The 21,441-nt window shown below is 44.4% G+C and overlaps 2 protein-coding genes across 3 annotated transcripts; one reads left to right on the top strand and one right to left on the bottom strand.

The window, feature by feature from the left end:
• Positions 1-500: 500 nt before the first annotated feature.
• Positions 501-6,154, bottom strand: LOC117832191 (zona pellucida sperm-binding protein 4-like). Its single transcript, XM_034711210.1, has 13 exons — positions 6,034-6,154; positions 5,630-5,762; positions 5,398-5,522; positions 3,731-3,851; positions 3,275-3,400; positions 3,008-3,180; positions 2,835-2,914; positions 1,662-1,795; positions 1,401-1,584; positions 1,184-1,328; positions 945-1,014; positions 735-869; positions 501-647 (listed from the first exon to the last, which is right to left on the bottom strand). Exons 1-13 carry the CDS (start codon positions 6,148-6,150, stop codon positions 523-525), a joined length of 1,668 nt encoding a protein of 555 aa, XP_034567101.1. The 5' UTR covers positions 6,151-6,154; the 3' UTR covers positions 501-522.
• Positions 5,978-19,710, top strand: wbp2nl (WBP2 N-terminal like). 2 transcript variants are annotated; one of them, XM_034711215.1, is made up of 8 exons: positions 5,978-6,108; positions 11,962-12,070; positions 12,182-12,320; positions 12,442-12,534; positions 14,969-15,166; positions 16,677-16,793; positions 17,359-17,435; positions 18,533-19,710. In XM_034711215.1, the coding sequence occupies exons 3-8, from the start codon at positions 12,182-12,184 to the stop codon at positions 18,587-18,589; spliced, it is 681 nt and encodes a 226-aa protein (XP_034567106.1). In that variant the 5' UTR covers positions 5,978-6,108; positions 11,962-12,070; the 3' UTR covers positions 18,590-19,710. The 2 variants fall into 2 exon arrangements, with proteins under 2 accessions (XP_034567106.1, XP_034567105.1); XM_034711214.1 differs by lacking the exon at positions 5,978-6,108 and adding an exon at positions 9,460-9,623.
• The last annotated feature ends 1,731 nt before the right edge of the window (positions 19,711-21,441 follow it).

Raw genomic sequence — 21,441 nt, 5'->3', positions numbered from 1 at the left:
TGTAATCCTGAGATTAAAGACAGAATTCTGAGATTACTGAGATTATAGACAGAATTCTGAGATTACTGAGATTATAGATGTAATTCTGAGATTATAGACAGAATTCTGAGATTACTGAGATTATAGATGTAATTCTGAGATTAGAGACAGAATTCTGAGATTATAGACAGAATTCTGAGATTAAAGTCAGAATTCTGAGATTACTGAGATTATAGACGTAATTTCCAAGATTATAGACAGAATTCTGAGATTATAGACAGAATTCTGAGATTAAAGACAGATTTCTGAGATTAAAGACAGAATTCTGAGATTATAGACGTAATTCTGAGATTAAAGACAGATTTCTGAGATTAAAGTCAGAATTCTGAGATTACTGAGATTATAGATGTTATTCTGAGATTATAGACAGAATTCTGAGATTATAGACAGAATTCTGAGATTAAAGACAGATTTCTGAGATTACTGAGATTATAGATGTTATTGTGAGATTATAGACAATATTCTGAGATTATAGACAGAATTTTATTCAGATTCTTCCGTGTGATCGAGCTTCCTCCACCTCCTGATGCTCGACCACGCAGCGAGGAGCAGCACCAACAGTAGAGCAGCTCCGACTCCAGAGAGGACGTACACGGTGACCTGAAACACTGAGGAACACAGAGACAACATTAGAGGGTTAAAAAAAACCTAGAACTATCCCTTTAATGTTCCTGTGGTTCCACTTCTGGTCTTACTCGTCTCCTGTTGGGCGCACGGTCCGTCCTCCAGGTCTGTGCTGTTCTGTCCGAGCAGCAGAGGACCTAAAGAGAGCAGCTGGACCTGATCGGAGGCAGAGATGGTGTCCCTCCTCCGTCTCTCGCCCTCGGATGCTTTGGGAGGAGGAGCAGAACTTTAACATCAATGCATGCACAAAGAGTGAGAGGTAAAGGTGGTATCATACTCACAAATGATGGCACAGCGCTGTGCACAGTCGATGTCATCCGTGCAGATCTCCACCCAGCAGTAGAAATACATCTGAGAGAAAGATCACACTGTCTTTACTCAGAGAGCATCTTTAGGAACACGAGATGAAATGCATTGATGAAGCAGAAGGCGTTCAAACAGAGAGGAGGCAGTAGAGGAGAGGAAGATGAATGAAGATGGACAGAGAAATCCTCCAGATGTGTGGATGTGATCACCGTACCTCCTCAAAGCTCGGGTTGCCTGTTTCAGGGTCCAGGAAGGCGAAGGTCTGCACATCAAACCTCCTGATCTGACTCTGGGACGTTGTCTTCCCCTGCTGGTCCACGGGGACGGAGCTCCTCATGTTGTCCAGAGGGTTTGGACATCTATCCAGGAGGAGAGGAGAGGAGTCAGCCTCACTCAGACTGAGCTCATAGAGTCAACGTCTCATGTCTTACCCGTCGTAGAGGAGCGTCCACACTGAGTGTCGGGACACCGGGTAGGCGAAGCAGTCCCGCACACGCAGGGACAGCGAGGGGTCAGGGGACGGTTGTCTGATGGAGATCTCCACGTACGCAGCTTCACGCAGAGGCAGGGTGACGGGGAGCTGGTCCTCGGGGTAGAAGGATGTGAAGGAGGAGTCTGCAGGATGAACACATGTGCAGTGAGGTTTCTGTGAAGACTCCTCAGTGAGTCCTCGTCTCTCTGCGTGTGGTCACCTTTAGCTATCCTCATCTGGACCCTGATGGTTCCCAGAGCGATGACGGGCGGCGGGTTGGTCACTGCGTACAGGGAGCGCAGTTCTGCTGCGTGCTTTAGATCTGATGCTTCATATTCACACTGAACCTGGAGGCTGAAAGAGGAAGCTTTATTTATAAAGCACCACAACACATGTTCTCCTCAGACTCTTTCCAAACAGAGCATCCTCTTAGAGACCGGACTCTATGTTCTGTTACTAACAAAGACCCAACATCAAGACCGGATCAGATCCAGTCCCATCTTCCAGACAGGACTCAGTCTGATCTCATCTTAATCCACCATGAGCAGAGCACTTTGCAGCATTTAGCAAGTTACAGTGGCAAAGACAAACTTCCTTTAACAGGCAGAAACCTCCAGCAGGACCAGACTCATGTTAGACACACATCTGCTGAGACCGTGTTGGAGAGAGGGATAGAGGGAGATGAAGAGAGAGAGAGATGATAGTGGTGAGACGGATAGTAGTAGTTGTAGCAGCTGGAGTCTGACACGTCCACAGCAGCAGAGATCCAGAGGAACCTACGAGACAAGGGAGCTCAGGGACTCCAGAAAGGTCTAAGAAAAGAGAGAAGAGAGGGAGACCAGAAGAAAGAAAAAGAGGAGAAGAAATGGTGAAGGAATGACAGAAGGAAAGGACGGGATAAGACAAGGAGACAAAGGATGATGAAACATGTAAAGAACAAAGAAAGAAAGAAGGAAGGAATGAAAGAAAGAAAGAAAGAAAGAGTGAAGGAAGGAATGAACGAAAGAAGGAAGGAATGAAAGAAAGAAGGAAAGGAAAAGAAGGGATGAAAGAAAGAAGGAATGAAGGAAGGAAGGAATGAATGAAAGAAAGAAAGAAGGAAGGAAGGAAGGAAGGAAGGAAAGAAGGAAGGAAAGAAAGAAGGAAAGAAAGAAAGGAGTGAAAGAAAGAAAGAATGAAGAAAGAAAGAAAGAAGAAAGAAAGGATGAATAACAGACCCAAAAAAGGAGTCTACTGCAGAGATCCAGAGGAACCTAAGAGACAAGGGAGCTCAGGGACTCCAGAAAGGTCTATGGTTAGTAACTTTAATGGGACAGGAAGAGTTAAAGTGAGAGACAGGCAGAGAGAGGAGAGAGAGGGAAAGACAGGATCCCAGAGGATGAGACGGATTCACCTGAACGGGGATTTCTTGGTGTCACTTTCAGCTTGCAGCTCCTCCACGTCCACTTCATAGATCATCACACCTCCATCCATCTAAAACACATCAATCCAAATATTCACTGCAGAGAAGAGTTAGTTTACATCTTCATGTTACTCAGGGATTGAACTCTTCATCCGTAGCATCACCTTCATCTTCACGCCGCACTCTGAGACTCCGATCTTGAACACAGCCGTGTCCTCCGTGGTGAGCGTGGGGTAACAGTGCGGCTGATCCCTGACCACCAGGCTGCTGGGACGGATGGGGAGGTCTGTGTCTGAGGCCTTCACTGAGAACACAAAGTGACCGTCCGGAGAGCACGCTGGAGAGAGGGAGGGAGGGAGGACAGGGGGATGTCAGTGTGTGTGTGTTCATATCTGGAGGGTCAGAGAAGAGGAGATCTCTGCAGGTCTCACCGTTCAGTCTGTAGTAGCAGGCGGAGTCGTAGCAGCATCCCAGTTTGAGGCAGGCGTGTCTTGCGGTACCTTGGGGGCCGCAGTCGACACGGAGAGCTTCTTCCACGTCACAACTTCCAGGTAACGCTGCAGAGAGAACTCAGTCAACCTTTTCTACATGCAGGAGTGAACTGTGAGGAGCTTAATGTCAATAGTTGTAAATATCTTTAACATGACACCAAACAAAGCAAGGTTAAAAGTTTTTAAGGGGAAATATAAAAAGGTAAAATCAAAATGAGTCAAAAACGTCCAATTATAGATTCCACAGGGTTCATCTGTGACATGTAGGCTCACCTCAGAGAAGAAAAGACTCAGAGTCTGCAGGAAAATGTGCTGATTTAAGAATCTGAAGAAGGTATGCCTTATCTTCAGACAGAGAGGGACCCTTAAAATATTGAGCGTTCTATCTGTACTCACTCTTTGGAGCAAGTGGACTCCTCTCGCTGTGTCTCTTTATCAGAGGACAGCTGATATTCACCCTGAACCACCGATCCTCTCCCGTCAGCTGCACCTGCAGAGGGATGACCACTCTGCTGCCCTGCAGGTCAGGAGGTGATCACAACGTTAGGAAGACATTCACATTCCCACAAAGCCCTCCACCACCAGGCCCCTTTCTACCTCACTGACCTCCTCCACCAGAAGGCCCCTTCCTACCTCGCTGAAGTCCTCCACCAGAAGGCCCCTTCCTACCTCACTGACCTCCTCCACCACCAGGCCCCTTCCTACCTCACTGACCTCCTCCACCATCACGCTCCTTCCTACCTCGCTGACCTCCTCCACCACCAGGCCCATTTCTACCTCACTGACCTCCTCCACCAGAAGGCCCCTTCCTACCTCGCTGACCTCCTCCTACCACCAGGCCCTTTCCTACCTCACTGACCTCCTCCACCACCGGGCCCCTTCCTACCTCACTGACCTCCTCCACCATCACGCTCCTTCCTACCTCACTGACCTCCTCCATCACCAGGCCCCTTCCTACCTCACTGACCGCCTCCATCACCAGGCCCCTTCCTACCTCACTGACCTCCTCCACCATCACGCCCCTTCCTACCTTGCTGACCTCCTCCATTACCAGGCCCCTTCCTACCTTGCTGACCTCCTCCTTCATAACGCTCCTTCCTACCTCACTGACCTCCTCCACCACCAGGCCCCTTCCTACCTTGCTGACCGCCTCCATCACCAGGCCCCTTCCTACCTCACTGACCGCCTCCATCACCAGGCCCCTTCCTACCTCACTGACCTCCTCCACCATCACGCCCCTTCCTACCTTGCTGACCTCCTCCATTACCAGGCCCCTTCCTACCTTGCTGACCTCCTCCTTCATAACGCTCCTTCCCGTAACCTACATTCCTCATATGCCCACCTCCTGTCTCCACCTCACAGACCCAAGCATCGAACATGGGAGGACAGAGCCTTCTCAGTAGCTGCCCCCACCCTTTGGAACTCACTCCCCTCCCATATCCCAAACTGCTCTGACCCTTCAGCTTTCAAATCTCTTTTAAAAACTCACCTTTTTAATTTAGCTTTTCATTTGTGATTGTTTGTTGTTTTGTTTGATCTGTGTTTTTTGCTTGTATTGATTTTAACAGTTGTACAGTGTCTTTGAGTTTCTGAAAAGCGCAATATAAATAAAATGTATTATTATAATTCATAATATAATATGTTCAGACTCTTTGTTTAACATATTTGTAAGAGCTCTTCCATGAAGCCCTCACTGTGTCAGCTGTTCTAATTATCAAAGTGGTTGATGTATAAGTTTATCTCCTCACAACAGTCAAATCTGTTGGTTTCCATCGATATCAAACTCCTAAGCGAGTCACATTTATCAGTATCTCCAGATTTCTGCAGCTAACCCGTCCTCACCTGCACATTTTAACACCATTGTTTTGTATCCTGCCATCTTCACTTCTCAAAGTACGCTGATAACTTCCATTCAGAGGAGTGAGGAAGGATCTCAAAACTTTGTTTTCTAATGCACCTTGACCAAAAGCTGTGTTTGGACACCTGTGCATCCAAACTGACTCATTCAGAAGAGTGGACGTTTTGCAGTTTCTTCCTCTTGTAAAAGCAGAAGCATGTTTTACCTCAATCTGAGCATAGCAGCTGTCATATCTGCTGAAGAAGGAGAGGCTCTGGTTCTTCTCTCGGCCCAGTCTCACCCCACAGGACTCCTCAGACTGGGGCACTGGGACTGCAGCTCCTGTCATGTCTGAGAAAAACAACAGAACTCAAACAGAAACTTTGTTTTCGGTGAAATCCTGAGAGTTGGTTAAAACTTAAGTTCACACTGAATCAGTCTGCATCACGTGATCTTACCTTTAACATGCACATTGCTTTTAACCAGGGAGCCGAACACAGCTCTGATCCTCCTCACAGAGCAGGTGACTCTGGGCAGAGCCAGCTGCTCAGGTGATCTCTTCACCTGCTCGGCTGAGACACACACACAGTGCTGAGCCATGAAGGCAAGAATCAGAGAAATCAAAGTAAGTTTTAAGGAATGATAATTCATCTTTGTTTTAGTTTATATGTTTGATAATCAGAGTTTGGACTCAGAGGTATCAGGTCCTTTCTATGACTGAGGGAGGGGTCACGTGACTTCTGCTAATTAGGGGTGATTGGTTTGAAGCTTGTAAAAAACTGGAGCTGCAGATTTAGACTTTATTTTATATTCGTGCCACAAAAACTTTTATTTTCTGTCAGAATGTATCAGCAGTGTTTACCTGAGTGAACCTGAGGGAGCTGCAGGGCTCAGTCTGATGAGAGGAGGACAGAATCATCTGATAATGAATAAAAAGGTCAGTGTTGAAAAAATACACATGATGCAGAGCGTGATGCATTCATGTGATCCTCGGATTGTCTCCTTCTGACTCATCAGTTTCCACTTTTGAGTGTGTTTTAGAGCTTTAAATCTTAGCATGGTAACATCATGGGATGTTAGAATAAAACATGTTTCATGTTACAGCTCAAAACTTCTACCACATGCAAATAACCCTAAAGTATTGACCCTGAAGTAAACATGTACTTTGTTTCGCCATGTTTCAACAAAGGACATGAAGTCAACTGTGTCAGAAACAGCCTGAGAAACTTTGGTCTCTGGCTTGAGCCTGTTCTGGTTAAAGGGCATATATGTGACTCTTCCCAGCCGGAAGCTCATAGTTCAGCTTGTTCTGATAACACATGATTGCAAGGTTTTACCAGAAACGTCTGTGTGTAAAGGGAGATGTTGAAATGAGTATTTGTGTAACTGAAGGTCTGCAATTCAGTTTACAGCTCAATTCACATGGCTGTAATTGCATGGGGAACAAACCCTATGTATACATTGCTTAAGTACGGAAGAGGATGAGGGCAACTGCAAACTTTTTATTTCTAAATTCTAGAATTCTGGAATTCTGAAATTAAAGTCAGAACTCTTACTTTTGTCTTTTTTTCAATTGGCCCTTATCCTCTTCCATACCCGAGCAAGGGGGGAAAACATGAAAATGAATATTATTAAAAAATACTAAATAAATGTGAAATTAGGAGATTTAGAGAAAATAAGGGATTACACTGTGCAAGATAGCAGCATTATTGTTGTCACTTGTACCCTTAGGCTTTAAATACTGATAAAAATGTGACTTTGCTCATTATGTAAACAGATAACTTCAGATTAAACATGTAAACACAGTAAAGACTATAAATGCAACTGATGTTTTTACACATTGCACAACCTTTTTAACATATTTAAAAATGAATGTTATCAGTGTTTGTACAGTTATATGAAGAGATTATCAGTGCAGGAATAAACAGTCCTGTATCCTCTGAGGCTCACAGTTTTTAATAATAATAATCTTTAGTGCTTTACAAAAAGGAAAGGAACTTTAAGATAATCAAAGGGAAATGTGAGGAAGACAATGAAAAATAATTAAAAGAATGAAAAATAATAACCAACAGCAGGCCCCTTCCTACCTCACTGACCTCCTCCACCACCAGGCCCCTTCCTACCTCGCTGACCTCCTCCCCTGCCAGGCCCCTTCCTACCTCACTGACCTCCTCCATCACCAGGCCCCTTCCTACTTCACTGACCTCCTCCACCACCAGGCCCCTTCCTACCTCGCAGACCTCCTCCATCACCAGACCCCTTCCTACCTCGCTGACCTCCTCCACCACCAGGTCCCTTCCTACCTCGCTGACCTCTTCCCCCGCCAGACCCCTTCCTACCTCACTGACCTCCTCCACCACCAGGCCCCTTCCTGCCTCGCTGACCTCCTCCACCACCACCAGGACCCTTCCTACCTCGCTGACTTCCTCCACCGCCAGGCCCCTTCCTACCTCGCTGACCTCCTCCCCCGCCAGACCCCTTCCTACCTCACTGACCTCCTCCACCACCAGGCTCCTTCCAACCTCACTGACCTCCTCCACCGCCAGGCCCCTTCCTATCAGCTGACCTCCTCCACCACCAGACCCCTTCCTATCTCGCTGACCTCCTCCACCACCAGGCCCCTTCCTAGAAATGACAAGGCAAGATGTTAAGATAAAACAATGTTTGAAGACTAAAAACAACAAAAATTAAAGATTTAAACAATTAAAAGATCAGAAATATATTCATTCTTTTATTTTATTTAACCAGATGAGAACTCAATGAGATCAAGACCTCTTTTACAAGGGTGACCTGGCCAAGAGGTCAGCAGCATATGTAAAAATAAGTTGTACAATTCAATAGTATATATCAGAATCAGAAATCAGAATCAGAAAGAACTTTATTCACAATGTATCTCAAAAATACAAAGAATTTGACTCCCTGTACAAACATAAATAGACAGACGCTAAAAATCAAGTACTAATAAAAAAAATATATATAAGTACAAAAGGCACGAGTGTAATATCAATCAATCAATCAATCTTTATTTGTATCGCGCCAAATCACAACAAACGTTATCTCAAGACGCTTTTACAAACATAGGAGGTCTAGACCACTCTATGTCAAATTATGAACAGTAAAGGAGGCTTCTGAAGAGCTGGCAGATTGAAAGACAGTGGATCGAGATATGGGGATATGTAAAGGATAAAAGATATCAGTTCTTTTGTAGATAAGAAACAAATTAGATATTAGGACAGCTGATGTAGGCTGTGGTCTAAATTCTAGGACTCCAGTGGAAAAGGAAGGATGTATCCGGTGCATCAGAATCAGATTTTGGCATGCCTGTAAACCCCTCTTCTTCAGCCCTGCTCAGAACAGGCTGTTTTCCCTCTGACCACGCCCCCTCGGGAAGTGGGTGTGGCCTCGGCTGTCCAGCACATTGATCTAATGTTTACATGTTGGCTGAATATACACGGCTGATCCTGACAGAGAGGCGCCTGCAGCAGGACCTTTCTGAACCATTGGTCACAGATTTAGTGTTTCTTGTTGTTTTATTTGTCAGTATGTGGACGTGTGTCTTGGTACACAGCGACCAACATGTAGCTATGTGGCTATGCTAACCAGCGCTAGCACTTTTCCATGAAAACTAAAAATCATCCACTAGATCTTCAAATCTGCAGACGTGGGGAGTCAAAGCGACCTTTGTGTTTATTAAGACAGCCTACAACTAGCATGCCTCCCTCCTAAGCTCCTTGTTAGCACACATGTGTGCAGGGAATGAAAAACGGAGGAGGGGTTGAGTTGTATTTTATACAGTCTATGGGCTGAGCAAGCTCCGAGCTCTGACTTCCTGTTACAGACCGGATGGCGTTGTGACGTATGAAAAACACTGAAAACTGAAACGGCTGGTTTCAGCACACATTTACAGAAAGGTGGAGAAATCAGAACAGGGGCAGAATGGATTCTTTTCATTTTCAGGGGGTTTGTAGACAGGGACACATATTTCAGGTAGAGAACCATTAAAAAGTCCATTTTGCATGATATGTCACCTTTAACACTACTCGACATATTCACATATTCAATAAAGAAACAATAGACAAACACTTATAACATATGTACAATATTAAAGAATAAAAACCTGCAAGTGATAGTGCCTGAAAATAATGAAAACATGTGGATTAAAACCATAAATCAAAGTGTTTATAAAGGAGGTTTAATAACTGTTAAAGTGTTATAATTGATCTGAAGTCAGTCTCCTGTTTGTGTCTGCGTGACGTCAGAGCGCTCAGCAGCTGCTTTACGGTAAATCACGTGTTCTCTGCGCGTCATGACGTGACGCGGTGACGTATCCCGGGCAACCCCGTACGGCTGACAGACTCTTCCCAAGGCTCAGCAGAGCTCCAGACCCCCAAACATGGCTCTAAACCGGAATCACTCACAGAACGGAGGCGTCCTGATCAACAACGGAGAGAGGTTAGTTCTTAAGAACATGTTTCTGAGCTTCACTCTGGGGATGAGGTCTCTGTCGATCCTCTGTTCGGCCTCTTTAACTCAACTTTCCATTACGTAGAGAGCTAGCCTCCCTGCTAGCTGGCCTGCTAGCTTAGTAAACACAGTGAGCCATTTTGAATTACACGCTCTCTCTCTCTCTGTGTCATCTGAGGCTGAGAGTGTTTATGTTTACTCTTTGATTTGTTTACAACCCGCATCTTTATGATGTATTCAAACAAACAGGCTAACTTTAAGTGTTAGCTAGCTAGCTAGCTGTTGTTTCAGGGAGTAGAGATTACAGGCGTTTGGATGTTGACATCCAGTGAAAACAAAGATGTCCTCACTCTGTAGTTGTGTGCCAAGTTAGGAAGATACACGTGATGACATAAAGTGAGCTAGTTAAGAGGCTGTAATGTGTTTTTGTAGTTTATTTGAAGTAAAGGAGTTCTGTTATTTAAAATAAGTCACATTATATGAGTATTACTGAGTCCTCACCACAATGTTTACATTTGTGATGAACACAGAAAGACATGGAAATAAGATCTACAGCACATCTTTTAAATTAAGAGACTGTTTTAAACCTTTTTAAGTAACATTAGCTTGATTCATTTACAAATAAATAATAGAAAATGACCAAAAAAACACATGTTATATCCTCTCTGACATTCATATGGGGCGGCAGTAGTCCATAGGGACTTGGCTTGGGAACCAAAGGGTCGTTGGTTCGAGTCCCAGTATGGACAAAGTTTGTCAAGTGGACTGGTGGCTGGAGAGGTGCTGGTTCACTTGCCTGGGCACTGCCGAGGTGCCCTTGAGCAAGGCACCCCCAACTGCTCGGGGTGTGCTGGTTGATGGCAGCATCCTCCCTCTGACATCTCTCCCTAAGCATGTTCAGTGCATGTGTGTGCATGATTGTATGTATATACCAAAAACTGTGTGTGTAGCATGTCCAAAAAATAGCACGAGTGAAAAAATTGAATTTCCCCTTTCTCATGTATACCCATATATATTTATTATATTGCTTAATCTGTCATAAAACCATAATCACACCATGCCAACATGTCATTACTGAATCATTTTAAAATTGTATTCTATTCTTATTTTATTTTACTAATTGAAACTTATTCTTGATTGTACTCATGTCTGTGTTGCTGCAACAACTGAATTTCCCCCTGTGGATCAATAAAGTAATATCTTATCCTCTCTTATTTATAGATAAAGTCTGGCCTTTTTAGATTTAAGCAGGTCTAGATTGTCCTCTTTGTTCTATTATTAGCAAAGACCTAAGATAAGATAAGATAAGAAGATAAGAGAGTCCTTTACTCGTCCCACAACGGGGAAATTCAAGTGTCACAGTAGGAAAGTAGACAGTGCAAAAAATATATATAAAGCAAACAAGAGCCTATAAAGAACAATTATTAAAAAGTTATTAGCAATTCAAATTAAAGAGGTAAAAACATAAGCATATCTTAAACACACACATATATATATTATTGGTTATATACTCTGACCACTGCAGGAAGGAAAGACCTGCTGTATCTCCCTGTGAGACACAGCGGGTGAAGAAGACTGGATCAGATCCAGTCCCATCTTCTAGACAGGACTCAGTCTGATCTCATCTTAATCCACCATGAGCAGAGCACTTTGCAGCATTTAGCAAGTTACAGTGGCAAGGACAAACTTCCTTTAACAGGCAGAAACCTCCAGCAGGACCAGACTCATGTTAGACACACATCTGCTGAGACCGTGTTGGAGAGAGGGATAGAGGGAGATGAAGAGAGAGAGATGATAGTGGGGAGACGGATAGTAGTAGCTGGAGGCTGGGATGGCTACGGCAAACCAACGGGACAAGGGAGCTCAGGGACTCCCAGATTAAAAATAGTATTCTATCCATTCAGCAGCAGTGGGTCGGTCAAACATCATCCCCCTGATTTATTTCCAGGTATTTTATTAATCTGTTTTGCTTTCTTAGATAGGACACCTGGAAAGAGACAGGAAACATGGAAGGTAGGGAGTGAGGGCGAAGGCAGGTAGTGGATCAAGCAACTGCTGCAGTGAGGACTGAGATAAGATACTAAACCAAACTTGCTCCCCATCATCTCCCTTTCTTGTGTGATATGATTATCCTGTCTCTGAATATTGATGTAAAAACAGATTGATCCTCTAATTTGACTCACCCCATCACTACCTCATGACACTGAGACGTTACTCCTCCTCTTGTAGGGTCACTTTGTAATCTTCAGTAATGTTTATGTTGAGATAGATCTTTTCTGCTTTATGTAATGAGTTGTTGTGTTGACTCCTGATTCTTCTGTTTCAGTGTTTTGAGAGAATGTAAGAACGTGGAGCTGTCCTTCAGCGATGTCGCCTGCAAGACCGACCTGCTGAAGGGGACCAAGAAAGGAACCGTGTACCTGACTCCATACAGGGTACTGACTGCATTACGTAACAGTCTTCTTGATTGCACAGTTCTTCATTCAGTCGCTGCATTCTGTTGTAACACCTCTCTCTCTGTGTCTCTCCCCCCTTCTCTCCTTCAGATGATGTTTGTGTCCAGTAACACCAAGGACTGCCTGGGCTCGGCCATGTTCCCGTATTATCTGATGAAGGGCTGCAGCATTGAGCAGCCGGTCTTTGCAGCTAATTACATTAAAGGGACGGTGTCAGCTGAGGCTGGCGGTATGTGACCTTCCGTTTTTTTCCCTCTCAGGCGCAGAGTTAAAGTGATTTGTTGACATGTCAGATAAAACTTGAACCGCTGTCTGAGGTTTGTTCTGAATGTTTGTAACTCCTTCCTCAGGAGGCTGGGAGGGACAGGCCCATTTCAAAATGTCATTCCCCAGCGGAGGAGCCATCGAGCTGGGACAGCATCTCTTCAAACTGGCAACAAATGGTTTGTATGCTCTGCAGTGCTCAACAGTCATTACACACTCCTTATGTGTGTGTTTTTAAATGAGATGATAACTGATACAGTCTGGTTTGTTGGCAGGTTTATTTACAAAGCATCATTCACACAGGAACAATCAACAAAAACACACAGAAACACGTCAGACATTTACATTTTATATGCAGCCAGTTATGTTTAATCTACTCTCTCTCTGTGTACTTAAGTAACTTATTGTACGTAGTAAACAGTAGTGGTGCAACGGATCATCGTTGATCCGTACGGATGCCTCTCCACGGTTCGGCACGGACGTGGTCCGCGGATCGGTTGATGAAAAAAGTTGCGCGTGTTCACGTGATGACCGCATGTTCAATCTACACTCACTCGTCAAGCGCAGCTGTTGTCATGGCAAGTGGAGGAGCAGAGGGACTTGAAAAACCTCCTGCATCTTGTAAGTCACATGTATGGGAGCATTTTGGTTTCCCTGTGAAATACAGTGAATGCTGAATGTGCTTGAACCACGTTATGAAACTCCGTTGCACACCCACTAGACCAGAGGCCGTCAATACGCGGCCCGTCCGGCCGCCTATTTGTGGCCCCCGAACTGTTATTCCTTCACTCTGTGTTTTGGTCGGGTCACCGTGTGTTTACGGGGACTTGTCTCCATGTCAGATACGCAGACAGGCTGTTACTGGGTCACTTAGAGTCCACTGCTGCGAGTGCAATTTTTAACTTTCACTTTGGTTTATGGAGCAGATCACATATTGGCACTTTGCCAGCTGTAGGACCCTAGAATGCACGAAAACGGTGTGTTCAGTTTGCAGCTCAAAGAAAAGTGGATGGTGAAAATCAGCAAATGAAAGAAGAATGGAGTGAAACTTTTGAAGTTCCTCTGCTCCTTCACTTGCCATGCCATGAAATGCATTGGATGAGGCAGGACGGCCCACAGATGGGGTGCTTTGCACAAGCAGTACATTTTGAGTTGAATCTTGTTTTTATTTAATGGGCAAAAGTTTACAAGGGTTTTACAAAATAAATGGAGGACAAAGTTATATTTGTCTTGTCTTCTTTTTGTTTTGTTTTTTTTGTTTTTTTTGCTGATCCGAAAAATGATCCGATCCGTGACTCAAAACCGTGATCCGATCCGAACCGTGAGTTTTTTGATCCGTTGCACCCCTAGTAAACAGTCAAGTCAACTTTATTTATATAGCACATTAAAAAACAACCACAGTTGGCCAAAGTGCTGTATAAGCTTAAAAAAACACAGTCAATAAAAACAAGTAGTAATTAAAAAGAACAGATATTAAAAACACAATAGATAACAAGAAAAAAGCCACAATAAATAAAAACAAAAATGAAATGTAGGATGTCTCACTCAGCAGGTATTAAAAGCCAGTCTGAAGAGGTGCATGCCTTATATCAGGAGGCAGACTGTTCCATAGTGTGGGAGCAGCCACCGCAAAGGCTCTGTCACCTCAAGTTTTGAGCCTCATTCCCAGAACATCTAAAACAGTGTTGGGTCTTATTATGTATTTAAATTAGGAGGGATTAGTCTAAATAATCCGCCCCCTTCGCTGCTCTGAAGTCCGTGACTTGCAGAGTCTTACTGTCCCGCCGGACCCAGAATCACAACTGGTCTTGTCTTAACCGAAATTAACCTTTAATCACTGGATTCATCTCAGAACTTCTTCCCAAAGATTAAGACTCACACATTGAATCTTTCCTGTGTCCAGTCGCAGCCTGAAGCTGGCTCAGACCTCCTGACTGCCTGTGTGCCCAACGTTAAAGAGATCCAATATCAGGCTAATTCCAATTTGAAGTATGCATAAAAGCATGAAAACATGAAATATTTTAAAATCTAAGATCAAGAAAGAATGAAAGTAAAATTAGTTAAACATTTTCATTAAAACTCAGTTTGTTAAAAGAATTTAAAAGTTCTTAAGAAGAGAAGGAAAAGCAATAAAGTCCAAACACCAAAACAACAGCTGATAACAGTGATCCCCAAACTCGGGGGCGTGACCTCAGGAGGGGGGGCAGCAAGGCTTCATGGAAACAAAGCACACAGTTCTGCACTGCAAGCAAAGCCCGGCCGGTTTAGACCGCCAGGCTGACGACAAATCTACAACAAACACATCACAGATACTCAAACAAAGAAACAAAAACAAGAAATCAGGACTCTCATCCCTCGCCCTCGGCTTCACACGACACAGTAAACTCTGTGGAAGCTGCATTTTCACTTTAATTACGTTCTTGCAGACATTGTTCCATAAGAACACAAGAATGTGTCAACAGAGGGTGTGTCAGTGTTTTAGTTTGTGGATGTGCATGTGGAGAGGGGCCTGAAGTATTCTAATCCACCACAAGGGGGTGCAAAAAGAAGTCAGGGGAGCTCAGACTTAAAGAGAGAGGAAGATGAAGTCCAAACCTGTTTGTTCTGTTTCAGCGTCTCGTGCCGCTCCAGCTCAGAACGGCGCCTCCTCTTTCGGGTATCCTTCGCCCGGGATGATGAACGGCTACGGCCCGGCTCCACCGGCTCCTCACGGCTACCCTTTCCCGCCCCCTCCCCAGCAGAACGGATTCTACCAGGGTCCTCCACCTGCTCAAGGAAACATGGGATACCCCTGTCCCACAGCTGCTGGAGGTATGACGTGCCCTGTGTCAGATTCTTGGAAACAAAAGGTGTAGAGTTTCAGGTGGACTGTAAATAAATTAAACTCATGGTTCTGGAGATAACTTTCACTGACCTCCTCGCTCTTTCTCTGTTACACTCATTAAGAGCGATGTGGAAAAGTTAACGTTCTCTAAAGCAGGGGTTCTCAGAGTGTTTCGGGGGGGGGGGGGGTCCTGAGACACAAATGGGGGGTCGTGAGATGTCTTCCAGAATGTTTTTTTTTATTAAAGTTATCTAAAAATAGTTCATTTTATCCATTATAGTAAAAAAAATTCAACAAAATTAGGAGCTAAACTTGAAATAAAACCTTGAAAATAGAACATGTAATGAGTTTTCTGCCTTTCTTTGTTTCCAGATGACTCCTAAGTTTAGGGTTAGTGAACAGTGAATTATCTATCAGTAGCAGCAGGTTCATTCATAACGGCACAGGAAACACAGACACATGCTCATATAGGGAGGGTCATTGTCTGCAGACCAGCTAAATGAAGACACATTAAATCACTTTGAGGGACAGTGGAGGTCGTGGGCTGAAACATTTGGGAACCCCTGCTCTAAAGTGTGTGCAGACTTATGGCTCATTTCCACCAAGTGGTCTGGTATGGATCAGTTTTGTACGGGTCGGATCGGTAACCCCTGATCCTGTTTGCGTTCCCACAGCCAACCGTGCCCTACTTGGTGGGCAGTGTGTAAGCCGGACGCCGATAGCCGTGTCAGCTACGTAATAGCGTGACGTCATGGCAGGGCAACACGGTGTACCACGCTAATAAATGCAACGAAGAAGAAAAACGTGAGGACAGTCTGAACCTCTTGACGCCATTTTCCAAACAAAAAGAAGTTCTCTTCCTGAAGTCCACTGGAGATTTAAACATGGCGGGGTTATGTGTTGTTCTTTATTACCGCTGTCACACAGGAAGTGACGATTCTTTCAACCAATCAACGGACTGCGGTGTTTCTAGCTCCACCTTCTGGGGTCGGATCGGTATGTCTGGCACCCCAACAGAAGGGTACCAAAAAGTGGGACGGTACTGCTCGGTCATTTGAGGACCTGTCCCGGTTTTAGTCGATGGGAACGCCACAAAATGCGTGCCGTACCGAGATGAACCGAACTGAACCCCTTGGTAGTTAGCATAGCCACATAGCTACATGTTGGTAGCTGTGTACCAAGACACACGTCGACATACTGACAAATAAAACAACAAGAAACACAAAATCGGACAGCCGAGGCCACACCCACTTCCTGAGGGGGCGTGGTCAGAGAGCTCATTCTCATTTAAAGGCACAGACACAGAAAACAGCCTGTTCTGAGCAGGGCTGAAAAAGAGGGGTTTACAGGCAGACCAGAATCTGATTTCAAAGTATTTTTATGAGCAATAAACTTTAAAGACTTGTTTTTGGGGACCTCTTAGACCAATATATGTTGATGAAACAGAGCAGAATATGTCACCTTTAACTCTCACTCTGTTTTCTCTCTTTGTTCCAGGGATGTATCCACCTACTTTTGACTACATGGCCCCGCCCCCTCCCTACCCCGGACCGCCCCAAAATTGGGTTGCACCTCCTCCAAACTGGGCAGCAACAGCCCCAGCACCACCTCCAGGTCTGTTCCTCTCTCTCTCTCTCTCTCTCTCCCTCCATCCCTCTCTTTTATTTCCCCTCCCTGTATGTCTGTGTCACCGCACACGTCAGATCTGATCCATCTGCCTCAAAGTGAGTCACTTCAAATCATGCAACCAAAAAAAAAAGGGGGTGCTGATGTCTCATCCGCTGAGCTTCAAATTTACTGAGGATAAACATCCCACCTCTCCCCCCCCCTCTGTGTTCATCTGCTCATTTCTGGCACCTCGTGGGTTTCGGTGTCTCTCCCTGCACACGGGGTGAGCTCGGTACACTGAGCTGAAATGTCAGTTTGGCACATCTCAGTTTGAGGGAGAGCTTAAGTAGGACGTGTGCCTCTGTGCGTCCTCGGGGTGCACCGGTAGATTTAGTCTGAGAGGTTCCTGGAGCTGTCAGATGTCGTGTTTGGTTCTGACTGACAGTTTGCTTCCTGCATCACTTCTGCTTACAGTTTTTAGGAGCTGCAGCATCTGTTTCTAAATATGCTCATCAGTCATCACTCTCCTCTTTTCTCTCCCTGGCTTTGTCAAAACTGATTTTCTGCACAGGTAACTCCAAGGCGGCTGAAGCAGCAGGGAGCGCGTACTACGATCCAAACAATCCTCACAGTGTCTACATGCCCATGGTACGCTTCTCTCTTCATCCTCTGTTACACATCTTTGTGAGAGACGAGAGCTCTCCTTTAAAGGGATATTTCAGTGTTTTTAAAGTGGGGTCATATGAGTTTCAGTAGGGGAGAGCGGGGTTGGTTGACACACTTTTTTTTTACTGTTTTGATGATAGCTCATCATCAAAACAGAAGCAATTAACTATCAAAGACACTCTGACACATTGTGACAACCAACCCCATCACGGGTATGGTTGTCACACACTATGGGGTTGGTTGTCACACACTATGGGGTTGGTTGTCACACACTATGGGGTTGGTTGTCACACACTATGGGGCTGGTTGTCACACACTATGGGGTTGGTTGTCACACACTATGGGGTTGGTTGTCACACACTATGGGGTTGGTTGTCACACACTATGGGGGTTGGTTGTCACACACTATGGGGTTGGTTGTCACACACTATGGGGCTGGTTGTCACACACTATGGGGATGGTTGTCACACACTATGGGGATGGTTGTCACACACTATGGGGTTGGTTGTCACACACTATGGGGTTGGTTGTCACACACTATGGGGTTGGTTGTCACACACTATGGGGTTGGTTGTCACACACTATGGGGTTGGTTGTCACACACTATGGGGTTGGTTGTCACACACTATGGGGATGGTTGTCACAAACTATGGGGATGGTTGTCACACACTATGGGGTTGGTTGTCACACACTATGGGGATGGTTGTCACACACTATGTACTGAGGAGCTGAATATTTACAATTTGACGTGAAAAACACAAAAAGTCCTCTCACCTCAAGTTCAGCTGTCTTACTCCAGAGAAGACTATGTAGGTGAGCTCTGATCCTAATTCTGGAAATGTCCATACCCCAATTTGAGAGACAGTGCCCTCTGGTGGCGAGATATAACGAGTGTGACAACCAACCCCGTTCTCCCCTACACTATTGCTCCTGGGAATTTTCTCATTAAAGGGGAAGAGCTCACCGGCACTCATTGTGGCTACCAGGAACACTAGTGTACTGTGACTCATACGATCTCACTTCAAAAACACTGAATTATCCCTTTAATTTGAACCATCTCTGTCTTTATCCCCGAACAGGAGAGACCTCCACCTTACGCACCTTTCCCAAACTCTCCTGAGAAGAAGAACAACTGAGGCTCCGAGGCCTCCACTTCAACGACACTCCTCTCTCTTCCTCTGTCTCTTAAATATATCCTAAGGCCAGAACTAAAGATGGAAACCTGTTCGATTTGTGGAGTACAGAAAAGAACCCGTACGTAACAGAGGGCTCAAAGATGTCAGAGATAACTCACAGATATGAAATCATATTTTGGATACTGGAATAGACTTTAAAGCAATCACATCTTCTAAATCTCCTTTCTTCAGCTCTTCAGTCTTACTGATCTTTTATTCTGTGTTATTTGGAGCGAGTATGTGAGGACGCCTGAGCGGTCCTCGTGCTGAGCTGAAAGCAGGAGGCCGTGTGAGGAATGTATTTTTCAAGATTGAGATTATCGACTGTTTTTTTTTTAGTGTAGCACTATCATAATTGAAGTTTAGTTTTGATCACATGAATCATACTACACATTTATACTTTGCAGTTCTTTGTTTTGCTTGGAGTTGTAGTTCATCCAGACGGCCGGAGCTGGGTCGAATAGTTCTAGTGACTGATTCCTACACGCTCCGCTGAACGCAGGAGGTTAAATGACCAACGTGACGGTGACACATCAGTCGTCTTCACCCTGTCACCCAAATCAAACATTTCTTTCTTAGCGTGACGTAGAGGAGGTTTAGAAAGGATTTCTAACGTTACAAATCAGTGTATGTGCAATATCTCCGCCTCACATAAGAAGGTTAAACTGCCGGGCTGGGGTTACCCGAGTGACCCCGTGCTCTTAACCCAGCTTCTATCGTATTCATGTATGCAAAGCCGGGCTGAAACCAGAACCCTACTCTTGTATAATTACATCAGTGTGGGGTTTCAGTGTTTGCTGGCTGTCGAAAGTTCTGAATGAACCGCCATTTATTCCTGATGAAGGTGAGATGAGGCGCCTTCAGGCCGTGTAATCACATCCCTACTCTCTGCATCAGTTACCGCCTGTTTGAAGGACCGTCTGCTAACGACTGTAGCGGGAGGAGGATCTGTTTGAGTTTGGGGTTTTAGTTTGCTTGAATTAATCAGATGTCTGTATATTAATATCTCTTTTGCAGTTCTTATTCCTCTTCCTGAATTTTGTCTGCCAGAAAAAAATCTAATAAATGAATCCTTAATTGAACGTTTGTGTTCAGATGTGCTTCTTTTATTTTAAATGTCTGATCTTCATGCATTTGATTTGATTAAATGCACATTTATATTTTCCTAATCTCTATCTCTATAGATTCTACTTAAAAAATACCCAATCTACATTTTTTAGCCTCTGTTTGTAGCCTGAATAGTATTGACCAATCAGGTTGTATGGAGAGCAAAAGCAGGAGGAACACAATCCAGTGTAATCAAGAGGATTTCTTTCTCTCTATAAACAGATATCTGCATGAAGAGCAGCTAACAATCTGTTCTAGGTCAAACATTTACACTGAGACACAAATCTGCTTGATGCTAAGTCACTAAATACATCAGCGTTTAGATTTCCTGACTTCCCTGAACGCAGCATCAGAAATGATGGATCCCACCTCCATTCAACAAACAAACATTGTAGACGTAGTTTTCTTCTCCTCTTGAGGACAGACCTGACAAAGCTTTTTACTTACAGCTACAACTAACCTGTAATTACAGATTCTGATTCAGAGACATGTTGAACCTGGATCTCAGGGTCTGGGTTTTAGTCTGAGAAGGGTTCTGGTCTCTGTCTGTAGTCTGAGTAGTATCCACCAATCAGGTGTCAGCAGGAGAAACAGTCTGTATGGAGAGCAACAGCAGGTGTTCTAGAATTCTGACATCAGAGACAGAATTCTAGAATTCTGTCTTTGATGATGTCAGAGCAAATGGAACATTCCATGAAGAAGGTCAGAGCTAAAGAAACATCAGTGTCTCTAATCCTCTTTCATAGACCTCCATTCAACAAACAAACATTGTAGACGTAGTTTTCTTCTCCTCTTGAGGACAGACCTGACAAAGCTTGACTTTGGACTTTTGACTAATCTGCATCATGATGTTGTTATTTCAGCAAACTGAAGACCCGTTAATTACAAGAACATCACAAGAACATCAGTTCCTGTTTCAGGTTCATACCGCTGAAGGAAGCCAGAGGGAAGCCTCTGTGGAACTGTTTACAGTGAAACTGAGACTCAACACACACTGATAAATTGCTGCTACTCTGGGGGATTTATAGAGTTACATTACAAAAAACTTCATACAGCTGAAGGAAGCCAGAGTGAAGCCTCTGTGGAAGTGTTTACAGTGAAACTGAGACTCAGCAGGAACATATGAACGGGTGCTCCTCAGGGGGATTTATAGAACTAAAGAATGACACGGTTTAACTGCAAGTGAACCACAAGAATATCTGTTCCTTTCTCCAGGTTCACACTACTTCACAGTGAAGCCTCTATATAGTGTAACTTACTATTCACAGTGAAGCTGAGACTGTAGAAGTGAGGCTTATCAGGGGATTTATACTATCAAGAAATGATCTGGTTTGATTGCAAGAACATCAGTTTCTGTGTCAGGTTCATACCGCAGAAGTAAGCCAGAGTGAAGCCTCTGTGGAACGGACTGTTTACAGTGAAACTGAGACTCAACACAGACTGATGAATTAGTGCCACTCTGGGATTGATGAAGCTCAAAAAATGACATGGCTTATTAATGAGTAAATCCTAGGTGTATCAGTTTTATTTTCAGGATCATACTACCGATGTAACTGGGAGTGAAGCCTCTTTATAACTTACTATTTACAGTGAAACTGAGACTCACTAGAAACTGATGAATTGGTGCTTATCATGACCTGGTTAGATTGCAAGAAAATCTGTTTCAGGTTCATACAACTAAAGGAAGCCAGAGTGGAACGCCCTTT

The sequence above is a fragment of the Notolabrus celidotus genome, chromosome 20 (assembly GCF_009762535.1).
Source record: "Notolabrus celidotus isolate fNotCel1 chromosome 20, fNotCel1.pri, whole genome shotgun sequence".
NCBI lineage: Eukaryota > Metazoa > Chordata > Actinopteri > Labriformes > Labridae > Notolabrus > Notolabrus celidotus.
This window is presented reverse-complemented; position numbering and strand designations above follow the sequence as displayed.

Coding starts and splice junctions, on each gene's coding strand:
- LOC117832191 (XM_034711210.1), bottom strand. CDS start 6,150: ATGCATCACGCTCTGCATCATGTGTATTTTTTCAACACTGACCTTTTT. Junction 1,585..1,661: donor CCAGATGAGGATAGCTAAAG/GTGACCACACGC, acceptor TTCATCCTGCAG/ACTCCTCCTTCACATCCTTC. Junction 870..944: donor ACAGCGCTGTGCCATCATTT/GTGAGTATGATA, acceptor CTCCTCCCAAAG/CATCCGAGGGCGAGAGACGG.
- wbp2nl (XM_034711214.1), top strand. CDS start 9,565: ATGGCTCTAAACCGGAATCACTCACAGAACGGAGGCGTCCTGATCAAC. Junction 15,167..16,676: donor CTGTCCCACAGCTGCTGGAG/GTATGACGTGCC, acceptor TCTTTGTTCCAG/GGATGTATCCACCTACTTTT. Junction 16,794..17,358: donor AGCCCCAGCACCACCTCCAG/GTCTGTTCCTCT, acceptor TTTTCTGCACAG/GTAACTCCAAGGCGGCTGAA.